Source organism: Xenopus laevis, chromosome 3S (genome assembly GCF_017654675.1).
Source record: "Xenopus laevis strain J_2021 chromosome 3S, Xenopus_laevis_v10.1, whole genome shotgun sequence".
Taxonomy (NCBI): domain Eukaryota; kingdom Metazoa; phylum Chordata; class Amphibia; order Anura; family Pipidae; genus Xenopus; species Xenopus laevis.
In genome coordinates, this window is record NC_054376.1 from 9,000,116 (window position 1) to 9,027,922 (window position 27,807).

At 41.7% G+C, this 27,807-nt stretch overlaps 1 protein-coding gene and 1 long non-coding RNA gene across 2 annotated transcripts in view; one reads left to right on the plus strand and one right to left on the minus strand.

Moving 5' to 3' along the window:
- Window positions 1-27,807, plus strand: part of LOC121402100 — a 64,475-nt gene that overhangs the window by 29,976 nt on the left and 6,692 nt on the right. The window lies entirely within an intron of this gene.
- Window positions 22,836-27,081, minus strand: kcna6.S (potassium channel, voltage gated shaker related subfamily A, member 6 S homeolog). The gene has a single exon (XM_018254870.2). The coding sequence runs from the start codon at window positions 26,228-26,230 to the stop codon at window positions 24,788-24,790; it is 1,443 nt and encodes a 480-aa protein (XP_018110359.1). The 5' UTR covers window positions 26,231-27,081; the 3' UTR covers window positions 22,836-24,787.

Here is a 27,807-nt window from a genome sequence, read left to right on the forward strand (position 1 = left end):
ATGTAAATGACAAAAGTGCTTAGAATAATTCATCAATTTTACATTCACTTATTTTAAAGGTTTACTTATCCTTTAAGAATGAAAACCCATAGGAGCTATTACGAGACCGAGAGACTCCTGCCTGCCGGCACAGTTAGTCAGTTGTCAGTTGCAATTTCCATTCTAGCCTTTTGCTATTTTGCATTGTGGGTTTGATATTTACTGAGCGATGCACACTGGAGGCGTATTCCCCTGGGAGTGGAAGGCAATTAGAGGTGCCTAACGTTGTATTTAGTTTGAAGCAGACACACAAGAACAGAAGCAAAGGATCCTAAAAGCTTCTCTGATACGTAACAGTGACAGACGCTACACACAGTCAACAATGTGCCCGTTCGTATTACATAATGAAGAGGCTCCCGCTACAATACACAACCTGGGCAGATGCCACTGAACTTCAAGAGGATGTTTTTAATAGGGCATTCAACAGCCTGTCATTGGTTAAAACTGCCTACAAGTAGTCAACTGTCAGTAGCTGCATGAAGGTCTTGTACAGATTATTCAACCTGTAACGCCTCTTTTTGTATCAATAGTGATGGGCGAATTTCTCTCGCGGAAAAATCATGAAATTCAGATATTTCAGGAAAAAATCATGAAATTCGGACATTTTCACGGAAAAACTGTGAAAATCAGACATTTTCATGAAAAATCTGGAAAACTGTAAACTGGCATGGAAGATTCTCGAATTTACTGGCTGGTGGCAAAAGGCGGAAATTCGCCACAAATTAGTGCCAGGTGAATTTATTCGCCCATCACTAGGGGGCAGATTTATCAAAGGTCGAGGTGAATTTCCAATGAAAAAAATTCTAATTTCCAGCAATTTTTTGTGTACTTCGACTAGGGAATAGTCCAAATTTGATTTGAAATATACTGTCTCTTTAAAAATTCGACTTCGACCATTCGTCATCTAAAACCTGCCGAATTGCTGTTTTAACTTTGAAAAATCGAATCGAATTTAATCGAATGCTCTATATCTTCCATTCGTACGATTCAAATTTGGCCAAATATGGACCTATTCAGTCTAAAACCTATTCGACCAAAAACTTTGACTTAATTTTGCTTGGTCTTTTTGAATTTAAATTTCTACGTTTTTTCAATTCGAAATTCGACCCTTGATAAATATATCCCTAGGTATCAATAAACCTGTCCTGAGATGTTCTGTTATATAACCATACAGTGGAACACTTTGTTTTGCTCTATAACAGCCTATAACTTGTGCCATAAGGATAACATTTCTCTGCATGCCAACTCTGTAACATGACATGCACTATATATAAACAATAAGTGTATTTCTTTTAGTTGTAATATTGGTGTGTAGGTGCATCTCAGGTCAGTTTGCCTGGTCATGTGCTTTCAGAAAGAGCCAGCACTTTAGGATGGAACTGCTTTCTGGCAGGCTGTTGTTTCTCCTACTCAATGTAACTGAATGTGTCTCAGTGGGACCTGGATTTTATTATTGAGTGCTGTTCTTAGATCTACCAGGGAGCTGTTATCTTGTGTTAGGGAGCTGCTATCTGGTTACCTTCCCATTGTTCTGTTGTTAGGCTGCTGGGGGGGAGGGGTGATATAGCTTCAAGTTGTATTACAGCAGTAAAGAGTGACTGAAGTTTATCAGAGCACAAGTCACATGACTGGCGACAGCTGGGAAACTGAGAATATGTCTAGCCCCATGTCAGATTTCAAAATTAAATATAAAAAAATCTGTTTGCTCTTTTGAGAAACAGATTTCAGTGCAGAATTCTGCTGGAGCAGCACTTTTAACTGATGTGTTTTGAAAAAAACATGTTTTCCCATGACAGTATCCCTTTAATCTTTGCATGCGCGCTGAGGGGGTGTTACAGAAAAACCCAATGCGTGCTGGCGCCGTGCCCAACATAGAAAGACTTGGATGGCACAACGTACGTTATAGAGACTCACTGTGTAATTATTTATAATGAGGAATGTTCAAAGGGCTCGGGATATTACCAGATGCACAGAAAATAAACGCATTGGAATCCAGCCAACGGGTTCTCCATTGACACAAAATGTAAGATATAAACAAATACATGTTCTGTTTGCGGGAAGGCAAGATGAGAAATAAAACCTTACTGAATCCGTTACATCTCACCCTGACATTTTATTATATATGTCAGAGAGATTACTAGACTAAGGGGCTGATTCACTATGGGTCGAATATCGAGAGTTAATTAACCCTCGATATTCGACTAGGAATTGAAATCCTTCGACTTCGAATATCGAAGTCGAAGGATTTAGCGCAAATTCTGCGATCGTATGATCGAAGGATTATTCCTTCACGATTCGAAGGATTTAAATCCAACGATCGAAGGAATATCCTTCGATCAAAAAAAGTTAGAAAAAGCCTATGGGGACCTTCCCCATAGGCTAACATTGACTTCGGTAGCTTTTATCTGCCGAACTAGGGGGTCGAAGTTTTTTTTAAAGAGACAGTACTTCGACTATCGAATGGTCGAATAGTCGAACGATTTTTACTTCGAATCCTTCGATTCGAAGTCGTAGTCGAAGGTCGAAGTAGCCCATTCGATGGTCGAAGTAGCCCAAAAAATACTTCGAAATTCAAAGTTTTTTTACTTCGAATCCTTCACTCGAATTTAGTGAATCGGCCCCTAAGTAAAAATTCTATTTTCTTAATATTCGTCTGATCCATGCGTGACCTTTGAGTGCCTTGCGTCAACATTTTGCTTTTCTACATACGGTTTGTCCGCTCCCCTGAGTGGACAAACCGTATGGGAAAGTATTTTGAACAGAGGAATATTGTTATAGCAATGAGAATGCTCAGAGGAAAGAGTTGTAACAACTCTGTACTATTAGGGAGAAGAATGACTGGAATAGTAAAGGAGCGAATTTGTCTCGTTTCACCGAAAAATTTGTGAATTTCCTGCGAAATTTCACGAAAAGGCATCAAAATTGCCGTTGGCAACAATTCCGATGCCGGCGACAATTTGACATGCATTAAAGTGCGTTTAATTGTCGCTGGCATCGGAATTGTCACCGGCGTCCAAAAAATTTTTTTGCAATATCTCAAATTTATTTATTTAAAAAAAAAAAATACACTTGCTGGTTCAGGAATAACATTTTGGGGCCCATTTACTTAGTTCGAGTGAAGGAATAGAGGAAAAAAAGTTCGAATTTCGAATGGTCGAATATGACTACTTGGACCATCGAATGGGCTACTTCGACCTTCAACTTTGAAACTAATAATTCAAACGTTCGACTATTCGATAGTCGAAGTACTGTCTCTTTAAAAAATTCTTCGACCCCCTAGTTCCTACTGAGGCCAATGTTAGTCTATGGGGAAGGTGCCCATAGGCTTCCTAACAATTTCCTGATCGAAGGAAAATCCTTCGATCGTTGGATTAAAATCCTTCGAATCGTTCGATTCGAAGGTTTTAATCGTTCGATCGAACGATTATTCCTTCGATCGTTCAATCGTAGGAATAATGGTAAATCCTTCGACTTCGATATTCGTAGTCGAAGGATTTTACTTCGACCCTGGGTAAATTTATATTGTAGAGTGAATTATTTGCAGTGTAAACAGTGTCATTTAGAAAGAAAAACAACACCATAAAAATCATGACCGAATCCCTTTACAAATGCATTTCCAAGAAGGGAATGATTTACATTTGTTAGTTATTAATATTTGTGGCAGGAATATCTCATTATAGACTCATCTCATTTGCACACGTGCTGACATCATTCTGCAGGAAATGAAATTGCAGAACTATAACGTACGGTAAAGGTTCCATAAAGTGTGGGGTCGGCATACTTGAGGGGCGCAAAGATGAGGATTGGAGAGGTGTGGGGCAGCCTATTTGGGGTGAATACTCACTTATTATTGTGGCTACCCTAAATGGAGTGGACAACATTACTATATGTTTAATTGGGCTGAGATTAGTGATGGGCGATTTTTGTCCCTTTTCGCTTTGCAGAAAAATTAGCGAAATTTGCAAAACGCACTTAAGTCAATGGGCGTCAAAATTATTTTGACGCCCGTCAATTTCGGGGCCTGTTACAATTTTTATACGCATAACTATTTTGTCCAATGTTTGAATAATGTTGTCGCGCGGCAATTTTTTATGCCTGCGATTATTCTGACGCGCAGATTTTTGGTCTGCGAATTTTCTCCTCGGTTCCATGAATTTATTTGCCAACAGTGAAACGCGGAAATTCACCACAAATATGCGCCTGCCGAATTTATTCGCCCATCACTAGCGGAGATATAAAACCATTGGAGGTTGAGCCTAAATCATTTGATGGTAGTTTTATAGCCATGTAGTTAGACCATGAGCTTGACTAGAACTGGCCATATTCCTCCAGTGTCCAAAATCTCAAAATGATTGACCCGCAGGCTGATTGACTTGGGATATGTGTACCATATGCTCATTTAGGCTGCAAAATGCACTGATCCATATGGTTAAAGGGGTAGTTCATAGTGATGGGCGAATTTATCCTTTTTCGCTTCGAAAGATTTTCCAAAAAATTTACAAATTTTCCGCAAAATTCGCGAAACAGCGAAAATTTTTAGATTAATCCTGAAATCGAAAAGTTCACGAAAAAATTGTGAAATTCGAACTGTTTCATGAAAAAAATCGTGAATTTCACACATCGCGAAAAATAGTGCATTTCAAACTTTTTCACTAAAAAAATTGAGGAATTTAAATGCTTTCACCAAAAAATCAAGCAATTTGAACTTTTCACAAAAAAATCAAGCAATACGAACGGTTTACCAAAAATCGAGCAATTCGAACGTTTTCACTAAAAAATCTAGCAATTTGAACGTTTTCACAAAAAAATCTAGCAATTCAAACGTTTTCACCAAAAAAACGAGCAATTCGAACGTTTTCACTAAAAAATTGTGAATACCGGAAATTGATGCCGGCAAATTTTCACCAACAAAATTCCCCCGGGAGATTCGCAAATTTATTGTTATTGCTACTTTTTATTACTGATCTTTCTATTCAGGCCTCTCTTATTCATATTCCAGTCTTTTATTCAAATCAGTGCATGGTTGCTAGGGTAAATTGGACCCTAGCCACCAGAAATTGCAAACTGGAGAGCTGCTGAATAAAAAGCTAAATAGCCCCAAGACAAAATGAAAACCAATTGCAAATTTTCCTAGAATAGCACTCTCTATATCATACTAAAAGCTAATTTAAAGGTGAACAACCCCTTTAATGGCCTAATGGAAAATCAGGCCAACAGATGCTGTTGGTTTTCTATCTTGGCCGTGCCAACGCATTAGCTCAGAGCCACATTTCGCAGTAGGGAGACTTCGAAAAAAAAACCTCATCTAAATTTGACGTCACTATAAAAAAAACAGGCTGTATAGTGGTCAGTTTAGAGGTAGAAAAAAATTATTCTAGGTCAAGGGTCCCCAAACTTTTTTACCTGTGAGTCACATTCAAATGTAAAAAAAAAGTTGGAGAACAACGCAAGCGTCAAAAAAGTTCCTGGGGATGCCAGTTATGGGCTGTAATTGGTTCTGTTTGGCAGTACACACAAACAAAACAAAAGGTCATTGGGAGCAACATCCAAAGGGTTAATCACCACTGATTGGGGACCACTGTTCTAGCCAATTTAAAAACTTTAGGGCACATGGGGGGATGTGATTGCTTTGCCACCTGCACAGTTTCCAGTGGAAAACCATTCAAAGCAGCATCTCCATCCACATGAATTGTAATCTACCAGTGAACTACTGACCAGTGAGTCAGGCATATTTCCAAGCAATCCATTGAATAACTACTCAGTAAAATATCAAATCCCTATAGGCAGACTATATGAAAGGCAGCCCTGTACTTACCACTCGGTCAAGGCAGGTAATAAGTGATTAAACAAACTGGCCTTTATGTTTTTGAAAGGAAGGAAAGGCTAAAATTAAGTAAGCTTTATCAGAAAGGTCTATATAAATACACCAGTAAACCCTCAAAGTAATGCTGCTCTGAGTCCTCTGTCAAAAGAAACACAGCATTTCTTTCCTTCTATTGTGTACACATGGGCTTCTGTATCAGACTTCCTGTTTTCAGCTTAAACCTCCAGGGCTAGGGCTTGAGCATGCTCAGTTTGATCCTCTCTCTCCTCCTCCCCTCCCTGCTGTAATCTGAGCCCAGAGCTATGAGTGAGCAGGGAGAGACTCAGGCAGGAAGTGATATCACACCAAGCTAATATGGCAGTTGCTATCCTAAACAAACAGTATGGTAAAGTATTATGTAGAATAAATTGTGTTATACCTTGCACTATTGTGGCTAATCTATTGGAAATAAACTGATTCGGTAGCTTTCCTTCTCCTTTAAGGAGAAATGTTGTTAAAGGAAATGTTTTTTTTAAGGTAAAATCAGTGAGGGCACCCCTAGTATTCTAGTTGTTTACTTCAAACCCTGGGCTAGTGATCCACTTCTTCCAATAATGCACTCGAAGTCAGCAATGTACCCCCAAACTCTTTCAGTGCCCCAGCACCCTCTAAGCCACCCAAGGGCATGCAATGTATAGAAGTCTTCTCCGATTTACATACTGCACAAGCACAGAGGATGCTGGGGCACTAGAAGTCTATGACGGCACAGTGATGAGAATATAACTCCCACCAAAGTATTTTTGGAAAAAGAGGAGCACCAGCCCAGTGTCTGAAGTAAGCAACTAAAATCCAGCAAATCTACCTTTCTTTGTCCTTTAATTGTATCTTATTTTAGAAAAGCTTTTATTCTGTTGCTAGGTTCTCCCTGACCCCAGAAACCAGGCAGTGGTTGGAATGAAAGACTGGAAGCTTAAGAGAGAGGGTCTAGATAAAAAGATAAGTAATAAAAGTCTTAGTAAAACACCGGGATTATTCTGCTTAATGTCTGAAAGGGTTATTGACATTGGTCACGTGTAGTGATGGGCAAATTTCTCCAGTTTCGCTGAAAAATTTGTGAATTTCCCACAAAATTCGCGAAACTGTGAACATTTTTTGAAACTCAAAAATTGACACCCTCGTCAATTTTGACGCCGGCGTTAAAGTCAATGGCCATCCGAATAGTGTTGATGTACGGCGGTTTTGACGCGAACAACTTTTCGGACGCTTGACTAATATTTTTTGACGCCAGCTAATTTTCCCCTGCAAATTTCCTCCTGCAAATCACTGAATTCCGCCGTGAATTCACGCTAGTCTAATTTATTTGCCCATCACTAGTCATGTGCTACACTTTATTCTGAAGAGAGGCAGAATGCGTAATACAGGTATGGGACCCGTTATCAAGAAAGCTCCGAATTACGGAAAGGCCATCTCCCATAGACTTCATTCTAAACAAATAATCCAATTTTTTAAAAATGTTTTTTTTTTCTCTGTAATAATAAAACAGTAGCTTGTACTTGACCCCAACTAAGAAATAATTAATCCTTATTGGAAGCAAAACCATCATATCCGGTTTATGTAATGTTTAAATCGTTTTCTAGAAGAATTAAGGTATGAAGATCTAAATTACAGAAAGATCCCTTATCCAGAAAACCCCAGGTCCCGAGCATTCTGGATAACAGGTCTCTGTATTTACAAAACAAATGCAAGAAAATAAAACCTGTTGCAGATTTTCTCGGAAATATCACGGTCGACCTCACATTCCAATTAAAGGTGAACTGCCCAAAATTACACATCAGTGTGCGTGGCAAATCTCTGTACATATTGTGGGTTAACAAGGAACGCCAGGGATTGCACCGTATTTCGGGATATTTAGCCTTTTCTTTGTCACACATAGCCACTATCAGACACGGCTGGGCTGGTTGCTATGGAAACAGAACTCTCCGGAGGCGACTACCTTCCATGGATGCCTCAGACAGACACGCTTCGCCTTGGAGTGGAAATATGGAAACTGGCTCCCATAAAACCCATGTAGAAATTAATTATATTTATGCCACAATTGGGGCCCACAACAGCTTATTTATGATGCCCATAGTACGTGTGCGGCTGTGTGTTCTGTGTCTGGGGGGGGGGAAATGTCTGGGCAAAATTACACAAATAAATACAAATGTCACCTTGGGGCTGAGGAGAGGTGATATCGAAAGATTATTTAGAACCATGGGGTTCTGTGGGGTGGTCACTTGGAAAAATGTATAAAAACACATTTAGCAGAAACCAGAGGCTGATTTACTAAAGGAGGAGCTGCCATACTGCTTGTCTTGGCCAGGCCCGGACTTGTGGAAAGGCCACCAAGGCCCGGACCTAGGGCGCAGGGGTGCTTCGCCAATGAGGCGAGTTGAGGCTGTCGCCTTAGGCGCCCCACTAGGTACCAGGGGTGGCAAAAATGCTGCTCCTGGTACTTTAAGAGCGAATTTCCGGGGGAGGGGGGGCAGCAGCAACTGCTGCTGCCTCAGGCGGAGGAGGGGCCAGGATCGCCCTGCTAGGACGGCAGGATTTTAGGGGACGGCATGCTGCCCAACCACACCCACATTGGTTAAAAAACATTGGGGATGCACAGGAGATACAATAGTTTTTTAAATTTCCTGTGCGCCAATCCCCATTGCTCCGGTCACAAATGATGAAAATTTGCAAGAATAAAGGGGAGGGGACAGGGGCGAGGAACGGCAGTGGGCCTAGGGGCACCCGTAGGGTTGCCACCTGGCCGGTATTTCAATGTATTAGCCGGTAAATTTGTAATCCCTATTGTTCCACCACTGGACTGCCTCCGATCCACCCCCTCTCCCCTACTAATCAAATTGCACAGTTAGAGTTGCCACCTTTTCTGGAAAAAAATACCGGCCTTCCTATATTCTTACCGTTCTTTCCTATTAATAACATTGGCATCAAGCATCATTTTTACCGGCCAAGCTGGTAAAATACCGGCCAGGTGGCAACCGTAGGCGCAGGCCTTCCTAGCGAAACTCCGTGACTCCGCCCCGAAACCTCATAAACCCGCCCCTGGAACGGACACAACTCCGCCCCGTGGACCAGCACAACCCCGCCCCTCTCTTGCCTGCCCTTACATCACCGGCCGGTAGAACCAGATCAAAAAGGAGGCAACCCTAGGCACCCGCTATGGAAATCTGGCCCTGGTCTCAGCTAATGTACCCCCAGTATACAAATATGTAGCACGTATTTATAATCAGTGGCGGGATTAGAGTGTGCCGGGCCCCCACCGCATAAAACCTTCAGAGGGGCCCGGCACAACTCCTATCCTCATCCTCCCACCCACTCCCCGCCCCATGCCGACTTGCACCTCCTTCCCGGCCTCAGTTAAGAGAGATGTTTGGGGGTTCTTGTTAGCTATAGCAGAAGATTCCTCTATATAGTTACGCCACTGTTTATAATTAGCGATGGGCGAATTTGGGGCGTTTCACTTCACCGAAAAATTTGCGAATTTCCCGCAAAATTCACAAAACGGCACCGGCGCCTGTTTTTTGGACGCCGTCGCCCATTTTTTTTGACGATGGCAAATTTTCGCTGGCGAATTTTTTGCGGCGGTTTTGCAAATTTATTCGCCGGAGCCGAATTGCAGGAATTCGCAGCAAATTTGCGTCGGACGAATAAATTTGCCCTTCACTATTTATAATCACTAAGCGATATAATCGGTGCAATTGCATGAGGCGTGCCCCCCTTCTTGAATCGTGGGGGAGAAAGCTGCTTTGCAAAAAACAAAGGGGCAAATTCACTAAGATTCGTAGTTGCGCCAGGCGTAACTTCGCCGCACTTCGCCACACTTCGCCAGGCGTAGTTTCGCCAGCGCTTCGTAAATTCACTAAAATCCGAAGTTGCGCTCAGGGGTAGCGTAAGGTTGCGAAGTTGCGCTAGCGTTGATTCGCTAAGTAAAGCGAAGTTACGCTAGCGAAGGCTAATTTGCATACGGCGCCAAATTCAAATTTCAATGGAGGAATAAGTATCAGCACTACAAATGGCTAGAAAAGCATCAAATAAAAATTTTATTTTGCCCTACACATGTGCCCACTGTATAGGTAAGTTGCCATGAGTCAGGAAATGTAGGGGGGAAGGAGGGGAGCCCCAAAAAATTTTTCGATCTTTTTCAGCCTATCACCCATAATGTAGAAAACACGCCAGCGTTTTTTGGGACTTAGAAAAAATTGTGACTTTTTTTGCAGCAATCCCTATCTACTCTATTGCGCTTCGCCTGGTCTGAAGTGGCGAAGGAAGTCTAGCGTAAAAGGTAGCGTTCAGTACACTGCGCACGTTAGTGAATTTGCGTAGTTACGTCGTTAGCGATACTTCGCCAGGCGTAAGGGTGCGAAGTAACACTAGCGAAACTACGCCAGCGTTCGTTAGTGAATTTGCGCAGTAACGAAAATGCCAAACGCTAGCGAAGTAACGCTAGCGTTCGGCACTTCGGCGCTTAGTGAATTTGCCCCACAGTGTCTGAAATTGCACTTTGCACACAGCACTTTACATAAATGAGCCCTATGAAACTAATGAATGATAATATCGACTGTGGTAAATGTAATGCAAAATACAATTTCAGGCAATAATTGCCATGTTTTTTCCCCCCCATTTTCTCCATAATTTCATCATAACTGCACTGTAGTTTTCACCCAGTTGTGGCCTCTGGCATTCACAGAGCTGTGTCACTTCCACAATCCCCTACACTGAGCACAATTCAGCAGGAACGTGTGTTGGCCGGTGGGTCTGTATGATACTGAGCTCACACCCTTCCCTCATATGAACAGCAAGAGAGAGGAAAAGAGGTGCTTGAACATCACTCGCACAGCTGGATGAGGAATAATGAATCAGTCAGTAATTAATCCATCATTTCTAAGGCAAAGTGGTGGGTTCTCAAGGGAAATAATTGCAGGTCTTCAGTTTGGGAATCAGCCATTGTTCCACCTTCAGCCTCCAGCTGTTTGTAAACTCAGAGCCTTGAACAGCTGAAGGCTATGACGTGAGCTTGTTGAAATTACCCTCTAGGGCAGGGATCCCCAACCTTTTGAAACCGTGAGCAGCATTCAGAAGTAAAAGGAGCAACACTAGCATGAAAAATGTTCTTGGGCTGCCAAATAAGTGCTGTGATTGGCCATTTGGTAGCCCCTATGTGGATTGTCACCCTACAACCAAGACTTGCCTCCAAGTTTGGAATTCAAAAATAAACTCCTGCTTTGAGGCCACTGGGAGCAACATCCAAGGGGTTGGAGAGCAACATGTTGCTCAGGAGCTACTGGTTGGGGATCACTGCTCAAGGGTTTAGGCAAAGGGTGAACTTAGCGCAATTTAGGTGATCTGTGCCAGCACTGATTGTAAATCAAGGAACCAGGAGCTGGGTGTGCACAGAGCAGGTGGGTAGTCCTGTATGCAGTAATAAAGCTTTGCTTTGAGACTCATTCCTTAATGTTGGTCAGCAAGAGCTACTGCAATCCTTTAGGTCACAGTGTGCCAGTGACTATCAATTAGTTATGAAATAGCCTCCCTTTCCTTTCTCCTTTATTGTTCCTTATTCCATTCTCTTGTCCATCTCTCTTTATCTTTGAAGCCCTTACTGTGAACTAGGATAATGATTCTCAAGACATTTTGGGCTAAAACCAACCTAAGTCATCTAACACTTGGTTAGGGCCCCTTATATACTATTAAGGTTACAGCTATTGTTAGACCAGTGGTCCTGGCCTTGCCTCAAGAACATCTCAGAGAGATAATAAGTGTTCACCCAAAAATCTAGTCTAACTCTATTTCAGTTAATAATCATTCACCCGATATGTCAATATTACTCTTGTATAGATAATTAACACAATAACTGGAAAGCGTTTTTGTATCCAGGAAACAGTAGTGAAAACATCCAAGATTCCCAATTTTGTCATTGAGATGGGGCAAAACAGGAGTCACAACAGATAATTTTAAGTAAGACTGGGAGCTAAGACAGATCTCTGAAAATAATTGGATTGCAACCCTGGGCTCCGTTGGTGCCAGGAATCTTGGTGAGTCTGGTAAACCTTCCAGTGTCGCTCAAAACGTAGATGGGCACAAAGATTCACTAATAAAATCTGCTGGTCCACTCCAAACTGAATGAGCAGCTGATTGGTCTGTTAATTGGGCCTTTCTAACAGACAGCCTAGGCAATATCTGGCCAATAGTCAGCCACATATCTGTTGGCACGTACCGGTCAACTCCCAAGGTTTCCCTGAAAATTATCTGATTTTGGAACCTTTGCCCTGCACTCCCCTCATTATATGCCATTCCCTCTGAAGATGAGGGTCACATGTGCAGTAAGCACAGGGGTGCTCCACCAATGAGGCGAGTTGAGACACTCGCCTCAGGCGGCAGCGCCCCCCTGGTTGCCAGAGGCGGCAAAAATGCAGCCCCTGGTAACCAAGAGCCGAATTTCTGTTTTTCAACCCGGAAATTCGGCTCTTCTATTGCAGAGAACACAATTGTGCTCTCTGCACTAATGACGTGGACCGCCCCCGACCCCCTCGGGAATGATGTGGACGCCTCCGACCCCCTCCGGTGCTGAAATGATGAGTGCCGTGGGGAGGGGTTGGGGGGCGGCAAAAGGAAGGCTGCCTCAGGCGGCAAAATGCCTAGGATCGCCCCTGAGTAACCATTTGGTTGACCTAATAGACTATACCCACATCCCCAGGGCCAGAAGTTTGACATCTCTGGTTGATATGGTTTATACCCAATAGGTCTGCAACTCTGCATAGTATGATCCGATCATTGGCCTGGGGAATAAACAGACCAATTTTAGGCCTAGCACATAAGTGACATAATTGAACAAAAATCCAATCATTTGACCTCACCAAATGAGCCGTGTATGACCATCATAAATTAGCCAGATGTTGCTGGATTCCACCTCTTCAACCCAGCAATAAAGTTGTCTAGTGGCTGTAAAATAACCCATAAGCATTGCTCACAAAAACCGACAGGCACCTTGAAGTGATCGGGGCTTAATCATTGAGGGCATAGGGGGCCTAATTAATAGCAATGTCAATATATTAGGAAATGATAATCAGGAGCTGCATCACAATGTCATTTTTCAACTCTTTAAACAATGACCTTAATGTGCCTGTAAAAACCAAGCAGATCCTTGCTGCGGAGACACGAGGAAATCATTGGAGACGAACTCTGTATTTTCTTAGATGCAATGTCACTCACTTGACTTTACCTGGGGAGCTGCTAATCAGTTAGTAATTAGTTGGTTTTCATAATATCATCTTTGTCTTATGGCTATTGCTGTACAAGGAACCTTGTGCTGCCACTGACCCGTGTTATTGCCTATTCCCTGAGCTGTTTCCAGCACTTCTCATCGTTTGTTTTGTTTGGCGTGGCAGGTATAATTCTCTTCTTCACTCACTGTTCATTTTAGTCAATTCTCAGCTCCTTGCTCTCACTGAAAGGCTCGTAAATACATTATTATTTATATTAGATGTTTCCCTGCTGCAAAGCCTGCCCAGCAACTATTGAGTGTCTGGGGATGAAGGGTATAACCTCCATCATTGAGCTGTAGGGCAAAGCCATTAACAATCCTCCTGTAGCCTTTCTGCAGCGTAATTTAGTTGCTATTGTTTCGCTCCCTATGTCATTGAGATTCAGAATGTGATAGTCACTTATGGAATAGAAATTTGAGCATAAAAAAATCATGTCCCGGTCCTTAGTCTTAAAAAATAAAGGTGACAGAAAATGACCAGTATCATCAAAACGTGCATAAAAACAATGTACGAATCCAGTATTAGAACCTGATTCATATGAAGATTTAATAGGTCTCTGTTAAGGCCTCATCATGAATATGCAGAAGCCCCAATATATTTATTTATACCAAGATATTAAGGGATAAATGTGCTGTTAATATGAATGAATTTTGTTCCAACAGCGCCACCTGCTGGTCAGTTTCTGACCAGTCTGACCACCAAGTAGTCAAGGAAGTTGTCAGGAGAAAGAAAGAGGCTGATGTTCTTCTGCTTAGGAAAACAATTAGAAACCTTTCTCAAGTCTTTCCTAAGCAGAAGAACATCAGAGCAGTCTCATTGTGGAGTATATAACCAATTGCCCCTGCCAGTGATTATGCCTTTCCTTTTGGCTTCTTGAGCAAGCATAATATTCAAGGCTACTCTGATCTCTGTATCTACATTCAGTTTAGTATGGGTATGTGCATATACAAGTGGGGATGCACCGAATCCAGGATTCGGTTTGTGATTCGGCCAGGATTCGGTCTTTTTCAGCAGGATTCGGCCGAATCCTTCTGCCCAGCCAAACCGAATCCAAATCCTAATTTGCATATGCAAATTAGGGGCGGGAGGGAAATCGCATGACTATTTTCCCCTTCCCACCCCTAATTTGCGTATGCAAATTAGGGTTCGGATTCGGTTCGGTATTCGGGCGAATCTTTAGCGAAGGATTCAGGGGTTCGGCCGAATCACAAATAGTGGATTCGGTGCATCCCTATACAAGTATGGGACCTGTTATCCAGAATGCTCGGGGCCTGGGGTTTTCCAAATAACAGATCTTTCATTTCTTAAGTCTACTAGAAAATCATGTAAACATTAAATAAACCCAATAGGCTGGTTTTGCTTCCAATAAGGATTAATTATATCTTAGTTGGGATCAAGTACAAGTTACTGTTTTATTATTACACAGAAAAAGGAAATCATTTATAAAAATTTGGATTATTGGATAAAATGGAGTCTATGGGAGATGATCTTTCCGTAATTCAGAGCTTTCTAGATAACAGGTTTCCAAATAATGGATCCCATACCTGTATATATACTGGAGGGGTTAAACTTAATGAACTATGTCTTTTATTTCAACACAGATTAACTCGGCACAAGTCAATAGCAGCTACTAATACAACTTTCTAAGGGAACCCTGGAATAACCAACAGGTCCAGGCTGATGGTTCTGTTGTGTTAATATGTGAGCATGCCTTTGTATTGACTGCAAATTAACAGTAGCGATGGTGCAAGTAGAGGTATGGGACCTGTTATCCGGAATGCTCGGGACCTGGGGTTTTCCAGTTAACAGATCTTTCTGTCATTTGGATCTTTATTAGTTATGGGTGAATTTGTCCCGTTTTGCTTTGCTGCAAAATTTTAAATTTCCAGTGAAATTTGCAAAATGGCCAAAAAATTGTGAAACGTGAATTTTGACGCCCACGTCAGTTTTGACGCCCGCATCAATTCTGACACTCGTGTCAATTTTGAAGCCGGCGTTGAAGTCAATGGGCATCCGAATAATGTTTTTTTTTGAACATTGCACTTGCGTTTGCACTTTATAAACCCCAGTAACGCGACAGGTATAGGATCTATTTTTTGGAATGCTTGGTACCTGGGATTATCCAGATGAGGGGCTTTTCCATAATTTGGATCACCATACCATACTAAAAAAAAATGTAAAATTAAAAGCATTTTGCCACCAGTTGGGATTCACGCCGCTTCGTTCCCATTAAGTACAAGCTTATTGCCTTATTATTACAAAAACTGGAACCTGGATTTTTGTATTTTTTGTTAAGTTTCCTTATAATCGATTCCACACCTGTAATATATGCAATGCGCTTTCCTTTCTCACAATGAGAATTTATGACCTTCACACATATTGAAGCATTTTCCTCGCTTCTCGACATGCAGTCGCTATGGAAACCAGCAAGCGCAACGAGGGCAACGTGAGAAGTGAAATACCTACATGGCTGGCATCATTTTGCAGATAAACATCCCTTCTACGTATAATTGGGGGGTGACCTTGTGCTTAGTCTAATCTTCTGTAATCCAGTCCCCCATGAACCTTTACAAATTGCCTGAAATCATAAAGAAGCATTTTATTGTTCTGGGCTCCCGCACCTCAAGCGATATTGTTTTAATTTAATTCTAATTCCCGTGTACATTCGTCGTACACCTCCCATGGTTTTAACATGATTTGTAAATATCAGGGATCACTATTTGTGATTCAGCCGAATCCTCGGTGAAAGATTCGGGCAAATACTGAACCGAATCCAAATCCTAATTTGTATATGCAAATTAGGGAGAGGAAAGGAAAAAGTGGAAAAAATTCTTATTTTTTGACGAAAAGTCACGTAATTTACAGATGCGGTTTGGGCCAGGCCCAAGGATTCAGCCGAATCCTGCTGAAAAAGGCCGAATCCGGAACGGAATCCTGGATTCGGGGCATCCCTAGTAAATATAATGGCTACTGAAAAGCAGAAGTTGCTTATCCCTTTCCCGGTTCTGACTTTAGAAACAATGTAGCAGAAGTCTATTCTCTTCCTCGTCTGTTAGTCGGCTCAGGGCTTCTGCTACATTGTTTCAAAGATCAGAACCACCAGTGCACAGAATAAAACAGGAATGACAGATACAGCTTTCAGATGCAGTTTCCTTCACAAGTAACTTTATAACCAATAGGGATGCACCGAATCCACTATTTTGGATTCGGTTAAACCCCCGAATCCTTCATGAAAGATTCAGCCGAATATCAAACCGAATCCAAATCCTAATTTGCAAGGGGAAAACATTTTTTACTCCCTTGTTTTGTGACAAAGTCATGCAATTTCCCTTTCCACCCCTAATTTGCATGTCCAAATTCGGATTCGGTTCGGCTGGGCAGAAGGATTCGGCCAAATCCGAATCCTGCTGAAAAAGGCCGAATCCTGAACCGAATCCTGGATTTGGTGCATCCATAATAACCGATGGAAATATATAATGAATGTATATTGGAAGACCGGCTTACAGCGATAAATTCATTTAGCAACATTTTAATTTTGGTTTTACATGACCTATAATATATATATATATATATATATATACACATACAGGTTATCCAGAAACCCATTATCCAGAGAGTTCTGAAATACGGAAAGGCCATTTCCCCTAGACTCCATTATAATCAAATAATCCAAATTTGTAATTTATTACAAATTTTCTTTTTCTCTATAATAATAAAACAGTAGCTTGTACTTGATCCCAACTAAGATATAATTATTGGAAGCAAAACCAGCCTATTGGGTTAATTTTTCTACTAGGCTTATGAAGGTATGAAGATCCAAATTATGGAAAGACCCGTTATCCAGAAAGCCCCAGGTCCTGAGCATTCTGGATAAATATATATATATGTGTGTGTATATATATATATATATATATATATATATATATATATATATATATATATATATATATATATATATATAGATATACTCAAGTATTTTTCTGGAACAGCATATTTATTCCCTTGCTGCTTTTGTCTTTCAATGTCCTCCGGACTGTACCACCTATCCTTACAGCAGGGTGAACATACAGTCATATGGCTGCTTTCCTTGCTATGGGAATGAATGGTACAGTCCCTGGTAGAACACTGAAGGACACCAAGAACACTGCTAGGTGACCTTATCTATCTATAAACACCTCTGAGTCTTACAGGACTAAACTGGAAAATACTCGAATTTGCAGCCCAGCCAAGAATTGGTGATATTATACAGGTATGAGACCTGTTATCCAGAATGCTCGGGACCAGGGGGTTTTCTGAATAACGGATCTTTCTGTAATTTGGATCTTCATACCTTAAGTCTACCAAAAAATCATATAAACATTAAATAAACCCAATAGGCTGGTTTTGCTTCCAATAAGGATTAATTATATCTTAGTTGGGATCAAGTACAAGCGACTGTTTTATTATTATAGAGAAAAAGAAAATAATTTTTAAAAAATTTGGATTATTTGATTATAATGGAGCCTCTGGGAGACAGGCTTTGCGTAATTCAGAGCTTTCTGGATAATGGGTTTCCGGATAACGGATCCCACACCTGTAGTACAACATTAATTAAGGAGCGTTGTGTAATGACCGCTCTCTGGCCCCTATAAATCTGACGTTGTTAAAAAGCCCTACAAATGACCTCTTTAGGCGGCCCAACACTCTCCAATCTGATTGGTTCAGACTGTTACCAACCAAGGACACATTAGACCAGGACAGATATACATTGATCAGTTGTCACTGATATCTCCCAGTGCTTGATGGATACTGTATATGGGAAAGGGAATAGGTGAGACGGAGCCATGTATTATTAAATGCCCTATTATTAAGTCTCCCGCAGGGCTGACGGAGGAGTAGAAAAGCACCAGGCAAGAATTACTATGTGCGACCCTCCTGCTTCCATCCTATAACAACTCCCAGCACCCCGCACTGTCTTCATCTCCTCTTTAGCTAAATCAGACACAATCCACTTTGGGCTGAATAGAGAAGCAGCATTAAAGAGGTGGTTCACCTTTAAGTTAAAGTTTAAAATGACCAATTCTAAGCAAGTCTGCAATTTGTTTTCATGATACATTTTTATAGTTTTTTGCATTATTTGCCGTCATCTTCTTCTTCTGACTCTTTCCAGCTTTCAAATGGGGGTCACTGACCCCATCTAAAAAACAAATGCTCTATAAGACTACAAATGTATTGTTATTGCTACTTTTTAGTACTCATCCTTTATTCAGAATGTCTCTTATTCATATGCCAGTCTCTTGTTCAAATCAGTGCATGGTTGCTAGGGTTATTTGGACCTTAGCAGCCACATTGCTGAAACTGGAGAGCTGCTGAATAAAAAGCTAAATAACTAAAAAAAAACAAATAAAAAATGAAAACCAAATGCAAATGGTCTCAGCAGGGATCAGGATCAGACTGGGGGGCTTGGGGCCCACCAGGGCTACTGCCCGAAGGCCCCCCTCCGGCCCCCCCTGCTGCTCCGGTGTGCCGCATTTCTAAGTATGTGCACGGTGCCGGGTCTGTGCGTGGTTTGCCTCGTTTCTGCGCATGCACTAAATTGTTTTTTTTTTACTTGCCGGCATTAAGAAACGGATCTGGGCCTGTGGGGCCCACAGGAGCCGGGGCCCATCGGGTTTTTTCCTGGTTTCCCGGCGGCCCAGTCCGACACTGGCAGGGATGGAACTATAGAAGAAGCAGACCATGAGGCTGCAGGGAGCCCAGGAGGTATAGGGGCCCCATGAAGCCCTAATTCATATAGAATTTCAATAAATATTTATAAAACAGGTCAAGCTCTAGACATTTTGGAGGCCTGAAAAATAATTTGCTGTGGGGCCCAATAATATCTAGTTACACCACTGGGTCTCAGAACATCTTACTAAAAGTTAAATCAAAGGGGAACAACCCCTTTAAGGTGAACAAGGGGCATGACTTTGCTTAGAAATATTGGGGCAAATTTACTAAACGGCGAAAATTCGCCAGTGACGGCTTCGCAGCCATCGCAAAACTTCTCCAGGCGTAAATTCGCGAGGACAACACACATTTACTAAAATGCGAAGTTGCGTCCAGGGCACCAAACACAAGCGAATTTTCGCTAGCGTTACTTCGGCAAGCAAAGCGAAGTTGCGCAAGCGCTGGGTAATTTGCATACGGCGGGAAGTTAACGTACAAAGCACGTATATATTGCAGCAAATACATTACACTACACAAGCCCAGGGAACCTTAATAAAATAAAATAAAGTTGTTATATTGCCCTACACATGAGCCCAGTGTATAGTTTATGTGCCATATGTTAGGAAATGTAGGGGGAACCCAGGTACCTAAAAAAAATTTTACGGACTTTTTCACCCTGAAAAAGGGAAAAGACGCCAGCGTTTTTTGGGACTTTTCAACAAAAAATTGAGGAAGATCTATACACTCCATTGCACTTCGCCTGGTCTGAGCTGCTGAAGGCAAGTCTGGCGGAACAGCTAGCGTTCAGTAAAATGCGCATCTTAGTGAATTAGCAGACTTACATATATTCGTCAGAGCGAAAATTCGCCTGGCGAATGATCGCTAGTGTATCTAGTGTATCTTTCGGCGAAGTTCCGAAATGACGTAACGCTGGCGAATTTTTGCCCTTTAGTAAATTTCCCCCAAAGTTCCTATTCCTGGAGCCGCCATATAACTTGCTCCACAGATGCATCAGCCATACAAACTATGGGGGTACAGTACAAAACCATATACATAGCCTATGGCAGTTTGTAAAGACAGAGCTGAACTAAAGGTGTTGAGCTCTTTAAATGTTCTCCTTTGCACTCCTTAGTGCTCTTGCACATCCATTTAAGGTCTATGTGAATGACACCTTAGGTCAGCTGCACTACTGGGGAGGGTATATATAGATCTAGGAGTATCTAATGAGTAAAATGCAAGCAATATGGCAGCACCCAGCAAGGTAAACCATAACATGTGCACGCAATGAGCCATTTCTATAAAACACACATTTTATGAAAACCAGATCTTGTTCTATAAGAAAGCAACAAGTCTAAATGAAGCTCCTGCAAGGTTAGAGCACAGCCAGACCCTGTTAGCGCTAATGGGTGCTCCTTGTGTCTGGGGTCTCTGTAAAAGACCCCGAAAATCAAGAAACATCAGGAATGCATTCCAAAAGCAGTGCAGTTATGTAGATTGTCTATCTCTGATATTCAAAGTATTTTGCCATATTGTGTTGCTTTACCTGGCTTGCAGGGGATCATGGGAGATGTATTTCCCCAGTCCCTTATGGCCTGGAGGTCAGACAACTTGTCTGGAGAATCAAGATTCTCTCTAGGCTAAAAATTCATAGCGATCCCTGTTTCTGCCAAGCTTTTCTGTGTTTGTTCCAGCCCTCCAATCTGTTGATCTTGGGAAAATATGCCTGCAGCCAACTCTGTGACAAAGTTGGACAGCTCTGCCTTTATCACAGGGCAAATAAATCTTCCCAGTGCAATATGTTAGCATTATATTATTACTATTATTACTATAAAGCCTCTGTTTATAAGCCACCCACAGCTTGTATGCCAGGTTGTTATACTGTATGAATAACTCATTGAAGAATACAAACAGCCCTATTACTGTGTATATATATATAGATAGATAGATAGATAGATAGATAGATAGATAGAGAGAGAGAGAGAGAGAGAGAGAGAGAGAGAGAGAGAGAGAAATCAGCTGTGCCTCAAACTTGCCTCATTTGGGTGCTGGATCAATATATATATATATATATATATATATATATATATATATATATATATATATATATAAATTCGCCAGGCCACAAATTTGCTGCAACTTCCGCGTTTTGCCAGCGAAAATTCGCAGGTGAAATATCTGCAGCAACAAGAAAAAAATTTGTTGTGTGTCAGAATAGTCGTGAACATAAAATTATATAAATATATATATTAGTCATGGTGAAATTCGGCAGGCATGAATTCGCAATTAATTTCCGCGGCAAAAAAAAAACTTTCCTCAGAAATGTCGCGAGCATAAAATTATTGCGCGTCAAAATCATTCGGACGCCCATTGACTTTAATGCATTTGGACAAAATAGTCGCACCTATAAAAATTCTTTTGACACCCATTGTTTTGCGAATCTGCAAATTACCTGCGAAATTCACAAAATGGCGAAAAATTCGCAAAATGGCACTGGCGTCTCGTTTTTGACGCTGGTGTCCGGTTTTTTGGACGCTGGCATCCGTTTTTTGGACGCCGGCGCACATTCGCCTAGAATTTGCGCCTGGCGAATAAATTCGCCCATCACTAACCATAATGGGACAACATCACTGAAAGTAGACGTCACATTAGTAAAGTATGGGCACTCTTGATTTATACAGTATATGCTACTTTTGACCCTGCACCCTAACTTATCCAGAGAATTCTGGATTTGAGTGCGGCTGCTTAGAATTGACTATATATATATATATATATATATATATATATATATATATATATATATACACATACATATATATATACACATACATACATACATACAGATAGAGAGAGAGAGAGATGCACATATGGTATTTGTCATGTTGGATTTGTCATCAGCTACATGACTGCAAAGGCATCTGCTGTATTTATGGGTTTATGGAGAATGCCTGTGCCTAGGAAGCAATATGGTACCTCCCACTGCTATGTATATGGACAGAAAAAAAGATGTTTGCTGCACGCAGTGTTATCATACCTTGTTCTATTTATGGGATTCAGCACAGGAAAGAAAATCCCTTTAAATCAACTGAACACACAAAACATCCATCTTTAGAGCTTGTATATCTCTGTAGTGTGCCATCAGACTCCCAGAGCTTTGTATCTGGTGACATTGCGGATACATTGTGTGGCTGGTGCCAAGAATACATATATACGAGTGTGTGTTTGTATCCCCTCCTCAGAGCCACGTAGGGGAAAATATGCCCTATTTATACACAGGCTTTAACTTCCATTTATTCTCCTGAAATAGAAAGTAGGATGTTGTGCACAAAGAGCAACCCTTCTCGGTATTCTGCATATATACATGAGTGAGAGCAGTCATATTGCTTCCTATCCCAGAGGTAAATATGGCACCATTAGCGTGTGACATAGGAATCCATAGGGCATAGCATAGGAAGACTAGGACATAGGGGGATGATAGGGCAACAAGGCAGAAGAATCCAAATATAATATTGTCCCACAGTTATAGGTAGGAAGACTAGGACATAGGTTGACAATAGAGCAGGATGGTAGGAAAGTCTATGCATAATGTTGCCCCAAAGAGCTACAGTTGCAGGTGAGAAGACTGAGTCATAGGGTGACCAGGGCAAGAGGAACGGAAGGTCCAAGCATAATGTTGCCTCAAAGAGCCATAATAATAAGTAGTTAGAGCTGGGCATAGAACCACAATAGGGAATTAGGGCAGGCGTCAAAACATAATGTTGCCTCACAGGTTAGAGACCATCCCTTCCACCGCTAAGACAACCAATAGGGCAGCTCACACATATTTTTAAAAAAAAAATGTAAAAAGCAAAGGAAAAGCAACCCCATCTTCATTTAATAAAAAGTACATCATAAACACATATTTTAATGGGGTATATTTATACTTCCTCCCCAGTGACCCAATATAACCAGTAGACTGTACGCGCCATGGCTTCAAAAATAAATAACAAAAGGGCAATGATAAATAACATGCATTTATTCCTAATCTTTGCATGTAAACGGTGAACTAAAGACAACATAACACACCGCAGTATGAAGTATGGCATTTCCCTTTTTACTTAAGCAGCATCCCCCCCCATCTCCTTAAATGGGAGCATGATTAAGTGTTTTTTTTTTCCAAGGGACGTGAAAAAAAAAATACTAGGCACCAATAAAAACACAGTGAAAGTAGAGCAAGACGAATGGTTTCCTTGACATTAAGATAGTTAATCTAGTGGTTCCCATCTAGGGCTTTTTATTTCAATTCAATTGTTCTAACTTACCAGCCATTGTGATATATATCAACCTGTGCAACAGGGGTACAATAGGGCATCAGCTGACCAAAGGTCTGGGCTATCTTTAGAACACCGTCTATTAGGGATCATTGATCTGGGAACCACTGGATTCATCATAATTTAGAGATTCCATTGACTTTACTTTGATATATACACAGGACTGTAGTTGACCTCAATACATCTATCCTACAAACGGCCTCCTTTTGTAATAAGTCACAGTCCATAGTTCTAAAGTTATATCCATCAGAGGGGTAACCGCCTAAAGCCCCAAGGAACAGTTAGGAAGAGTGCAAAATGGAGCAAAATGGCTACAGAACATAGACTGTTAATCGCATCACCTTGCCTTACTGTCTCCGTCCTTTTTAGACAAACTGGGACAACAGTGGAGCAAGATGGCAACTCTTGCTCCACTTACCCTACTACATAAATATTGTTCTGTTAGGCCCACTATTAAAGATTGGGCAATGGAAAAGGAACAGGTAGGAAGAGAATGTTGGTTGATGGCAGATATTGCAAAGCAAGATGGCCACAGAAGATAGAGTGATGATGTCTCCATCTTGCCCTGTTGTCTCTATCCTGTTCTATTATGTTAGACAATATTTAAACAGTAGGGCAAGATAGCAACTGTTGCTCAGCTTGCCCTCCTACATAAATGTTGTGCTAATTGGGCCACTACTAAAGTCAGCTCTGAATACAATACATGGCAGATTGATGAACCACTTGAACATAATACAACCTGGAGTTTTACCTTGCACATGAAGGCACTTACAAATATGACTATTTGGTAGCAAAATTAAAAAATAAAATTGAATATAGTCCAACTAAAGTGACCCTTTCCCCAGCTAGAAAGAAGTTCTGAAATCTCCAGCAGCCAAAGAAAAGGGTTTGAATGCCAGTGCCGGCATCGATGTAAACAAAAAAATATATGTGCAAAAATTGCAGATGCTTCTACATCGAGGTGAGATTATGAATCAATAAAGATTTTGTTGTCTCCTTTTTAAGGGGTGGTGGTTTCCATGAATGAATGTGTCCCTATAAAGTGCTTTTAAATAAGTACCCACAAAACACCCATCCATGTAGAGGGTCAAGACTGAGCCAGGGAATTCAAATGGGAGCTACGTTGTTGTTTGCATTTGTCGGCTCCCAACCACAGCTGTTCTTCAAAGTCCTTGATAAAATACACTGTTGTTAAGCAGGGTTTCCATTCCACATAAGACATGGCACCGTTGCAAATATCCATTGCTAGCTGTTAATACCATAGAAATGATGTGCCAGGCATGGAATCTGTTGATAAATATTCTGTGGGAAATACTAATCCTTAGCTGCCCTTAACGTGTGCCAAGCAAATCACATAGGACAGTCCCTGTACTGGAGGGGCAGAACTATTTCATTCATACAGTTGACTTGGTTTGTAAGGTAGATATGTTAGGGTATTGTTATTGTTTAAGATCTTGATGGAGTACATCACACCCAACAGTATTCCAAGCTCCGTGGTTGGCTTCCCCTGTGCTGATATAAACTATAACACCTTGAACAGCCATATGCTTTTCAGTGCCGGGCTGTTGGACAGTACTTTGTACTCACCCACCTGTTTGGCCCATCTAGAAGAAAATCAAGAACTGAACAACAACAGGTCATACATCTGTTAGTTTTTTGGGTTCTGCATAGTGTTGGTTTGCAGTGTAGTGACCATATCTCATGTCATCTATTTCCTCTGTTTCCATGTAGTCTGATCTGTTAAATGACTGCTTGCTCTCACTCTTTTTTAGATCTCCATAGGAGGATGGTTGGCCGCATGTCACATGGGTGTATTGAGACTGCTCCTCGTGATCAGTCTCCCTATGGTAGAAGTAGTTAAAATTTGATACTATAACGGGAACTGGTAGGGCAATGGTCAATACCCCAGCTATGGCACATAGAGATCCCACTATCTTTCCACCTATGGTCATAGGGTACATGTCTCCGTAGCCAACAGTGGTCATGGACACGACAGCCCACCAGAAGGCATCAGGTATGCTTGTGAACAAAGATTCAGGGTCATCCGTCTCTGCAAAATAAACTGCACTGGAGAACAAAATGACACCGATAAAGAGGAAGAATATGAGAAGCCCCAATTCCCTCATGCTAGCCTGAAGTGTCTTTCCTAAGATCTGGAGTCCTTTGGAATGCCTGGAGAGTTTAAATATCCTGAAGACTCGTACCAGGCGGATGACCCTCAGAATAGCCAAGGACATTGCCTGCTGCCCGTTGCTGCCTTGTTGCTCAGCCAGCTCAGTGCCTAGGGTGATGAAATATGGGATTATGGCCACAATGTCAATAACATTCATCATATTCTTGAAGAAAGCTGGCTTGCTTGGGCAAGCAAAGAACCTCACGAGAAGCTCAAAGGAGAACCAGATGATGCACAGTGTCTCCGTGAGAAAAAAAGGGTCAGTGAAAGGGCTGCTATTCGGTATGCGAGTGCTGTTGCCCGCAGGTTGTCCACTCGCCTGCCTGGCTTCCTCCCTGAATTCAGGGAGAGTTTCCAAGCAGAAGATGACTATAGAGATAAGGATGATGAGGACAGAGACAATGGCAATGCCCCTGGCAGGTCCTGAGCTCTCAGGATATTCAAACAGCAACCAGATCTGCCTATGGAAGTCGTTCTCAGGCAAAGGTCTTTCTTCTTCTTTGATAAACCCTTCATCATCCCGAAATATTTCAATCACTTCCTCTCCCAGTTCATAGAACTTGATCTCTTCCAAGAAAATGTCAACAGGGACATTGACAGGTCTGCGCAGCCTTCCTCCTGACTGGTAATAGTACAATATAGCATCGAAAGACGGGCGGTTGCGATCAAAGAAGTACTCGTTCCTTAAGGGGTCAAAAAAGCGCATCCTTTTCCTGGGATCCCCGAGCAAGGTTTGGGGGAATTGAGACAGGGTCCTAAGCTGGGTCTCAAACCGAAGCCCGGAGATATTGATGACCACCCTTTCACAGCAGTCCTGGGTGGCTCTGTCTGGATCGTAACCCTCCTGACCGAGAGCACTCAGGGACACCAGCGTCTCATCCACGTTGTCCCCTGAAACCACAGTCATGTCTCCCAGTTCAAGAGGAGACCAGCCCCCTTCCCTGGTCGCTGTTAGTACTGGGATCCGGATTCTCACCTCAGCTACAGGTTGACTGAACAAAAAAAACCACAGCCCAACAATGCTCACAGCGCCTGGCTTGCTAATAGGTTCCTTTGCCTGGCAGCTCTGTGCAGGGCTCGTCTGATGTTGGAAAGCATTTTCCTCTTCAAGCTTTCATATCACATATGATATAATAGGGGTGCAGACATCCAATCAATGATGTGTCTCACGTTGCATTTCCTGTGCTTACGGTTGTTGCAGCCATTCTTGTTGTTGCTCTTTGCAGTGATGCACTCAGCAGTCTGTTGCATGCACACACTCCAATGTGATATTCCCTTCTGTGTGTTCCCCTCTCCTTGTGCTGCTGCTACACTGGGCTGACAGTCACTGAGCTGACAGTCACTGAGCCAGGAGCAATTCCAATGTCTCTCCCGCCCCACTCTCTGACGTCCAGACACCAAATAACAGGGGGTGTGTCACTCCACAAGCAGCCACCTCTGATATTTCTGCCATCCCTTGCACTCAGCCCAATGGAGCAGCAGAAAGTAGCAAGTCAATGCCAACTGGAGTGAAAAGGAGGTCATGTGTGAGAATGAGCATTAGCCATAACTCCAGTGCAGCGATGGGCACTCCAGGGACCTGTCAGTGGGTAGCCATCTCTGCCTCCCAATATAAATTCTATGGAGGCAAATAAAAAAAGCAAGACCGTTAGCCACTGCAAAAACCTTGTGTAGCAAAGTGCTACTTGCATTTCAACCCTACAAGATTTTGTGTGTATCCATATCTGTGTGCAAGCGTGTGTATCTGTGTATCAGTACGGCTATGCCAATGAATTTGAGTGTGTACATCTGTATGTTTATTTGTGTCCATGTCCTGTCAATCTGTCTACCTGTCTGTCATCTGTTAGTGATCTATCTACTTTCTGTTTGGACATCTCTCATTACATATACTGTATATCTATTCTCAATCTATCTATATCATCTGTGTTACGATCTATTTATCTATCTGTCTGTCTGTCTGCCTGTGTGTCTATCTGTCCATCTGTCTGCTTATCTATCTCTTTATCTGTCTGTGTGACAATATATTATCTGTCTGTCTATCTATCTTTCTATCTGTCTGTGTGACAATCTATGATCTATCTATCTATGTTACAATCTATTTATCTATCTGTCTGTTTGCCTGTCTTTCTGTCTGTCTATCTGTCTATCTGTCTATCTGTCTGTTTATCTATCTCTTTATCTGTCTGTGTGACAATCTATTATCTGTCTATCTATCAATCTATCTATCTATCAATCTATCTATCTGTCTATCTATCTGTCTATCTGTCTGTGCGACAATTATCTATCTATCTATCTGTGTTACAATCTATTTATCTATCTGTCTGTCTGCCTGTCTATCTGTCTTTCTATCTGTCTGTGTGACAATCTATTATCTATCTGTCTATCGATCTGTCTATCTATCTATCTATCTATCTATCTATGTGATGATCTATCTATGTGATCATCTTCTATCTATCTATCTATGAGATGATCTATCTACCCATC

What these genes read in the sequence shown, in the direction of transcription:
- kcna6.S (XM_018254870.2), bottom strand. Translation starts at nt 26,230, where the DNA reads ATGACTGTGGTTTCAGGGGACAACGTGGATGAGACGCTGGTGTCCCTG.